The following is an 8,532-nucleotide window of genomic DNA, read 5'->3' on the forward strand; positions in this document are numbered from 1 at the left end:
ACTGATTCTAACTGTGCAACGGAAACAGTAGAAATGGAAGACATTTTAATTTCCCAGTCATGAAAAACAAAAATAAAGCACAACCACTTCCTTATTTTTATTTTGCATAACTAAAAAATTCGAACCAAGGTAAACAGAATCTCTTAAATCATGTGTTTCAAGAACCATACCTGTTAAACGCAAACTGAACAAATAAACTAACCAGTCAACCGTTAATCTTTTGAATGAAACCATTGTTCGCACCATTCTCTGTAACTGATTCGAGCTCTGTAGCTCCAGCGGCACTGTGACTCACACGGCGTTAGGGTTTGACGGACTCCAAACCAAAACAAATGAAACGCCAAATGCAACTTCCAAGAAAAACATTAACTTGTTCGATACAATAAGTATCATGAGGAATATGCCCTTTAAACCGTAGCAATTTTAAACCAAAGATGTCATTAACATAAATGCAAAGTCAGAGCTATCGTGTCACCAACATGGCTCCAAAGAACATGTTTTAAAAACACTTAACACGTCAGCCAAGTCAGTATGTCCGTGTATGCCAACACATCACCTTTTTCTTTCTTGTCATCGAGGACAAAAGTACCAAAGAGCAACAGATCTGTCCTCTTGTTGGGTCTAAAAAACAAAAGCGACGATGATCACAAAATCCGCAGAAAATAAATTATAAGAATTGCGCAATAGTCGCTCAGTGTACGGTTAGTCTCCTCTTTTGCGAATGCGTAGCGCTATGTCTTTCCCAGCTTCCATTTCTTTCTTTCCTTTTTAATTTTATTGCCTTTCACCTTGATGATCAAATGGCATCTACTTCAACCGCTTTTAACGGTGTCGCGCCATCTGAATATACTTGTGCCTCAAAAATCATAAAAAAACCGTCCTACGATGTATTCATCAATCATCGTGGACCAGACGTCAAATGCACCTTGGCTAGCGTTCTCTATAGTATCCTCACTGGTATGGCACTCTCAGTTTTTTTGGATTCAGAGGAGTTGGAATATGGTGATTTCTTGCCCCGAACAATAGAAGCAGCAATGGCCAGCGCTTTGCTTAATATTGCTATTTTTTCCAAGAGCTATGCAGAATCCCCCTGGTGCTTGGCAGAGCTGAAATTTATGCTTAAATCTGGCGTTCCAATTATTCCCATCTTCTACCATGTAGAGCCTACTGATCTCAGATGGGTAGATCAAGGCAAAGGAATGTATGCTAAGGCGTTTGAGGAACATGAACGCAAGAGCAGATACGGCCTAGAAAAACTTCAGGAGTGGAAGGATGCACTCCATACCGTCTCATTTTACTCTGGTGAAATCATAAGAAATAAACAGTAAGTGCCTGTGCCACACATTCGGCCTCCTTATTTTAACATAACTGCATTCCTTTTCATGTATATGTAATTTAACTTAGGCATTGCAGAATAAGCATCCCATTTTTTTGATTTTTCAATGCTTTCACTTTTGCAGCGATGAGTTGAGACTGCTGAAAAATATTGTAAATCGTGTTTTGAAAGAAAAACACAATGTGCCATTGACGGTTGCAAAACATCCTGTCGGGCTGAAAGAAATAGTGCAAGACTTTGAGCTGACCACACTCCAATCTGCCAGAGGTGATAAGGATGTACAAATTGTGGGAATCTGGGGAATGGGTGGTTCTGGCAAAACCACGCTTGCCAAAGAGTTATACAACAGAACATTATCATCCATGTACAGATGCAGTTTTATTTTTGATGTTAGAGATAGTGCAGCCAGTGGTCTATTGTATAAAAAGCAGATTCAACTCCTCAAAGACCTTGGTGTCCAAAATGAAACATTTGACAATATAGAGGAAGGTAAGGAAACTCTTACTAGACATTTGAGATCTATTAGGGTGCTCGTTGTTTTTGATGACGTGGATCACAATGATCAATTGGATGCTCTTTTGCCTGTAAAAGAAAGTCTTGGAGGGGGTAGTCTCATTATTGTTACAACACGAGAGCGTGAAGTTCTTAGATCTTGGGGTATATTCTCTATATATAAAATGAAAGCACTTGATTCATCTTTTGGAAAGCAGATTTTTTGTTGGCATGCTTTCTTACAATCTTATCCTCCAAATGGATTTGATGAGCTTGTTAAAGAGTTTGTAAAGGTTTGCAATGGATTACCCTTGTCTCTTAAGGTATTTGGGGGACAACTATATGGAGAGTCTCGTAGGGAACATTGGGAATCTTTGTTGCATAAGATTTCAAGAATATTGCATGTTGATATAAAAAAAAGAATCAAAGTAAGTTATGATGCCCTTGATACTGAAGAGAAAGAGATGTTCCTAGACACTGCTTGTTTCTTTATTGGGGAGAAAAATAATTTGGCAATTGAAATATGGAATGGTTCAGGGTGGAGTGGTCTACATAGTTGGGAAAGGCTCCAAAATAAGTGTTTAGTTGAGTTGGACAATGAGAATTGTATAACAATGCATGACCATTTAAGAGATTTAGGAAGGGAAATTGCAAATCAAAGTTCACCCTATCGACTTTGGTTATCCCAACAAATTATCAATGCTGGTTAAAAAATGGAGGTAAGGTTAATACTTTCTTTATTATGTCAATTTTCAATGGAAATGAAATTTTCTTTTTATAAGCATACATTTATATAAGAAGTTTATTGTTTTCCCAATTAACTATTTATCAAAATGACAGTCCCACAAGTGTATTTGGTTATTATGTTACCTATTCACCTTTATATATGTTGATCACAAATATTTTAAGAAAAAGCTAAACTATTGCATGATGCTTATATTTATTCAATAAAGATATTGCAATTTTATATCTTTACTGATGCTCAATAACTACCTACAAACACACATCCTAACCAAACAATTAATTAGAGTTGACTCAAAAAACACTAACTCTTTTTACACATCTACAATATTTAGTGACACATCTACACCTCTAGTTGACACCTACTTAACATTCAAAAGGTTAGTTATTATTCTAGAGCTCCTCCTTAATGAATAACTAAATTTTTGTAAGACACTTAGCATATCCCTATATTGTACAAAATTTATCTTTCCTATAGGGTTACTAAATAAATTATTGATGTTGTAGTTTGTGTTACAATATACCGTCTCTATCTCTTTTTATTAAATATTATCTCTTACAAATCAATTTTGAATTTAAATATTTTGTAATGTAGCATGATACATTAGATTGTGTGTCAATTTAATTAAATTTTTATTCCCATAGTTGATAGGTGTTACTCCTTTTTTTCTCTTTCACCCATATCTTAAAGAATACACCTCACCTAAATAAATTGCCAAGTCTTACTGCATATTGTTTATATTTGGATTTAATAAAGAATAACAAAATAGTTATTTTCTTCTTGCTACTCTAAAAAATAATTTTTATTATCATATTGAATAATAATTAGGGGTGAATTTTTCATCATCTAAATCACCTCTAGCTAATTAGAATCTAAATAATTAAACATTAAAATGGTTATTATATTCAAATACAAAGTTAATGGTTCATTGTAAGTGTAAATTTTTTTTTTTTAACTACCCTCCAATGAGTCTCACAAGTTTATTAGTTTGAAAATTTGACCAATTGTCTATACAAAGTGCCATTTGTTTCTTTTGTTGCATCATCAGTGGGAAACATAACATCTCTTTCTTAAGTCAAAGATCTAATTTGCAATCATGCATAATGATACTTTGGACAAATTTCTTTGCATAATTTGAGTAATCAATCTCTTACCATCTTCCCTCTACACTTCAATTCTCAATAAATAATGCATCTTTCCAAGATCATTCATCTCAAATTCATATAATGGATCTCCCTTGACTTCATAATGAATATGTAGCACTTCTTAATATGATTAAATCTTTAACATACAATAAAATCAAAGCAACATTTTTTTTAATGTCAAATTTGGATCACTAAAATGCATTCAATAAAGCCTTGCTGGAAAGAAGTTGGCAATTATTACATTAACCATGACCTTTGAAGCATATTTATGGTCATAAAATTATTTCTTTAACTAGCATACAAGATGTTTTTCTTCCTAGTTTTGAAAATCTTTAGGTTGAACAAGATAGATTTCTTGTTTTGAACTACCATTAAAAATGTTAACTTAACATCAATTTGGTATAGATCCCCATTATAACTAGTTGCAATTACAATAATAAGTCTAATGATGTCCATTTTAGCTGTAGATACAAGTGTTTCTTTATAATATATTCCCTCCTTTTACGACACCTTTTTACTACAATTATAACTTCAAATTTATCAATACTATCATCATCATTAAACATAGACTTGGACAACCATTGTAAGCCTATAAATTTTTATTCGTACATAATTTTGTTAGTCCTCAATGTCATTTTTCATAATAGAATTAACATTAGATTCTTGAATAAAAAGTATCCATTCTTTATTATTCTTAGCTTCATTAAAATTTAGAGGAGAATAGAACCATTAAAGAATAGTCCTTATACTTGATTAGTGTCTTGATTAATCACTTTGATTTTCTTAATTATTCGCTACTTAATAGAGTAGTAATATCAATCCACTTTAAACATCATCTTGTTAATTTATAATTTTTGTAATTACAATGTATTCCTTAAGAACATTCCATGAAGTTGGACTATCTTCGTCTTGAATATCATTTGCATATTCATGAAATGATAATTAAATTGCTATTAGAAACTTGTTTTAATTATGAACAAATAATTCTTGATACTTTCATTTTCTTCCATTTTGATTAATAGATGAATTTGGATGTCCAAGATAGGGAAGACTTCATGCTTGGTGTTGCCTCCTTCAAGATAGGGAAGACTTCATGCTTGGTATTGCCTCCTTTATAATTGGTTAAAAAATTGAAAAGTTTTAGGGCCACTCTATGTTAAACCACGATATATATAATGTCTACAATCTTAATAGTGAACACCACAACATTCACTAATCGACTATAATCTGAAGACTCTGTGTTAAACCACGATATAATGTCTACAATCTTGATAGTGAACACCACAACATTCACTAATCGACTATAATCTGACAGTTCAAATATCAAGATAGAAAACGGAATTACTACGTGTACCACTCACATCATTCAACAAAGAGATTACAATTTAAGCTTTAGAAGCTCACGAACTCCCTGCCTGCAATCATGCAACCTAACATGATAGCTAACAAAAACTGATTGAAAACATAGTAAAGACTTTTGACACATGATCAACACTAAGTAACACATACATAACTCTAATTAACACTTATTCTATTTATTATTCATTATCTAATACTTTTTTTTTCTCCTTCCAGAAAACAAATGTCATTCGAGGGATAATGGCAGAGCGAGTGGGAGAGTTCAGGCATTATCAGGTATGTTTGTCTGTGTCCTTTGTTTCTGTGTTTACAGTACTTTTAATTGCATGCATCAGATTTTGGCTTTATGTCTTTAACTAGAATATTTCATGCATTTCCTATTCTGCGAGGAAAGTCCTTTCTATAAATGGATTAATTAGTGAAGTTGAGGGATTTCATGGTTGCTTCTCGCAGGATGAACCCATTGATAATACATATGAAGGAATTTTATCACTTGCACCCTCTTTAGTTGGACTAAAGATTTTTGTTATTAGAGGTGGTCATTGTAATCAGGTAATTGGTGAGATATCAAAAGAGCTGGTCTGGCTTCGCTGGTTTGAAATTGGGCAGAGAAATCTCCCCTCACAACTTTCATTGAAAAATTTGAGGGTTTTAGAACTCTATGAACCTTGGGAGGAGAAGGAACATCACTTAGAAGAGCTGTGGGAGGCTGACAACAATGTGAGTATTTCCCTTTCCCCTTTCAACTCTAGTAAATCTAGTTGAATTTTGTTAATGATTGCTGTATGTTTTATTGTTTCTATACCTGGAATTGTGCTTCAGGCGCCTGTGCAGTTAAGAGAGTTGATCATTTCTAATTGCTACAAATTCCAAAGGTTTCCAAACTCAATAAGATGTCTCAAGAAATTGAAAAGGATTGTACTTGAAGGAGATAATAATATTTTGGCTCTGCCAGAAGAATTTTGTTATCTTCGATCACTGGAGCACTTGCAATTATTTTGCCCTGACTTGTTTTCTCTGCCCATCAGTTTCGGCGCTTTGAGAAATCTGCAGTATCTAGATATGTTCGGTTGCCAAAAATTAACAGGCTTACCAGTTTCTTTTAGGAAGCTTATGCTCTTGCAACATCTCAACTTAGGTTTTTGTCATCAGCTAATGCTTACGTCAGAGGATTTCCAACACATCACAAAGCTGGAGTTTTTGAGACTTTCTAACTGCAAACAAGTGGAAGAGTTGCCTCGCCACATAGCAGACCAGGCGTCCTTGACAGAACTGTATTTGGATGGTATAGAGAGCTTAAGGGAACTACCAGTTAACATCGGCCAACTCAGCAGGCTGCGAAAGATGGAGATAGGGAGTAAGAAGTTAAAAAACATGCCGTTATCACTTCGAGATTTAATCTCCTTGACTAGTCTTACAATTAATGCTTGTCCCAAGCTGAACTTTGCCCCCCTCTCTTGAACATTTAATCTCCTTGACTAATCTGACAATTAGGAATTGTCCCAAGCTAGAGTGTTTGCCGCCCTTTCTTGGAGATTTGTCTTCATTGACTCATCTCTCCATTGCTTATTGTCACAAATTGAAATGTTTGCCAGATTCTCTTAAAGATTCATCTTCCTTGACTCATCTGTCCATTGCTTATTGTCACAAGTTGAAACGCTTACCACCATCTCTTGAAGGTTTGTCTTCCTTGACTCATCTTACAATTCATAATTGTCCTATACTAGAATGGTTGCCGCTATCTCTTGCAAATATGTCTTCCTTGACTCATCTTACCATTACTCATTGTGACAACCTGAAATATTTGCCAACCGTGTGGCATCTTATTCACTTAGAGCATTTAACAATAACTCAGTGCCCAATTAGTCAAGTAGGTTTTTGGGGATTGAACAACCTGAAGACAATGGAACTAGTGTCCACAGAAGTGCGCAAGATTTCGACTTCTGAAGACCGTTGTCCCCGCCTTGAGCGATTGCGAGTTTCCTGTAATGATGAATTAAAGGAGATCGAAGCACTGCCAGCAAACCTTGAATGGCTGATGATATTTTTCTGTGAAGAGTTGGATAAGCTTCCTAGCTTTGCAAATTTGACTTCTCTCAGAGAACTTCAACTTGGACATTTTGGCCGAGTTGAGAATATTGAAGGTTTACAATATTGCAGAAGATTGGAAATATTGAAAGCACAAAATTTGGAGATGCTCCGAATAGAAAGTTTGGAGCGCATGGAAAATTTGAGGACGCTGGAACTCAGATCAAACGGGGGATCAGATATTGAACGCTGCATTCAAACGATACAGGTACTAATAGCTTCTAGAATAAAAATTTGCAATTATCTTTATGTAATTGTGCCTTGACTGAATGTTGTCCAGGAATTTACAGAAGTGGCCAGATGAAATCATGATATGTACGCGGGCAGTCCCTGATGCGGCCTCCCTTGTAAACTCCATACTCTCCTCGAATCTCAATGTGGTTGACTCCATTTCTAACCAGAAACTTGATTCCAATCCAGAACTTGTGCAGAGGAGTTTCTCCAATGGCGATGCCCTTATTCTCTGTTTTGTTATAAATTGTGTTTCTTTAAAACAAATCTCCATATGTTGTAATGGCTGGGAGATACGTTCAACGTGGCTGTACCAGGGCAAATGGGTATGGATAGTTTTCTGCACACAACGTTCCAATAAATGGGCATGGCTCACTGCAGAGAAGATCACAATAGGAACACGTCATGAGGCAGAGTACGCAGGAGAGGACAAAGAAGGAGACACTACAGAGGAGTTCTCAGTACCATCTGAGTTCTCGATAGAACAGTACGAAGAAGACAACATTACAGAGGACTTCCCAACGACAGCCGAGTTCTCGACAAGAGATCAGGGCGACGAAGACGGCGAAGAAGAGGAAACTGAAGAGGAGCTGTCGACAAGAGAAGACGACAGTGCAGAGGAGGGCGAAGAAGAGGAGATGTCGACAAGAGAAGAGGACAGTGCAGAGGAGGGCGAAGAAGAGGATAGTACAGATGAGTTGACGATGACAGATGAGGACAGTGCAGAGGACACAGAAGAGGACAAAGGAGAGTGCAAAGAAGTGGAGAAAGGTTTACTCTTAAGAGGGGAAGAGCAGAGACTAGCTGAGGCTTTTCACAGCTTATTGCCACTTTTACTGCCTAAATATTAGAGCCAGTAAATCATTGAAGTAATATTACATTATGTAATTGAAATTTGGTATATTTATATTTAGGTCGAAGATGTTCCCTATATGAAACAAGTGCTGCAAAGCAGCCAAGTTCCTGCCAAAGAAGCAAAGGACTGTGCTTGTGTCTATATTTGGTAAAGCTGTCAACAAGTTGTCTTGTTTTATTGTTACAAATGATGTGCGTTCCCTCTTGATGACACAGAGAAACAAATACATGTACTGATTGCAGCGTACAAGGACATGTGTAACTTCACAGAGTAGTGACTGTGT

General features: G+C 35.8%; 1 protein-coding gene across 1 annotated transcript; it reads left to right on the forward strand.

Moving 5' to 3' along the window:
- Positions 1-959: 959 nt before the first annotated feature.
- LOC131042827 (disease resistance protein RPV1-like) lies at positions 960-8,244 on the forward strand. The gene is made up of 7 exons (XM_059217408.1): positions 960-1,324; positions 1,461-2,151; positions 5,291-5,350; positions 5,528-5,794; positions 5,897-6,431; positions 6,670-7,370; positions 7,453-8,244. The coding sequence occupies exons 1-7, from the start codon at positions 960-962 to the stop codon at positions 8,242-8,244; spliced, it is 3,411 nt and encodes a 1,136-aa protein (XP_059073391.1).
- Positions 8,245-8,532: the final 288 nt, after the last annotated feature.

This window comes from Cryptomeria japonica, chromosome 3 (genome assembly GCF_030272615.1).
Source record: "Cryptomeria japonica chromosome 3, Sugi_1.0, whole genome shotgun sequence".
Taxonomy (NCBI): domain Eukaryota; kingdom Viridiplantae; phylum Streptophyta; class Pinopsida; order Cupressales; family Cupressaceae; genus Cryptomeria; species Cryptomeria japonica.

Bases quoted from the DNA above. Each gene is read 5' to 3' on its own strand.
- LOC131042827 (XM_059217408.1), top strand. From the start codon at position 960: ATGGCACTCTCAGTTTTTTTGGATTCAGAGGAGTTGGAATATGGTGAT. The intron at 6,432-6,669 runs GTAAGAAGTTAA...AATGTTTGCCAG, and splicing joins GCGAAAGATGGAGATAGGGA to ATTCTCTTAAAGATTCATCT. The intron at 7,371-7,452 runs GTACTAATAGCT...AGGAATTTACAG, and splicing joins GCTGCATTCAAACGATACAG to AAGTGGCCAGATGAAATCAT.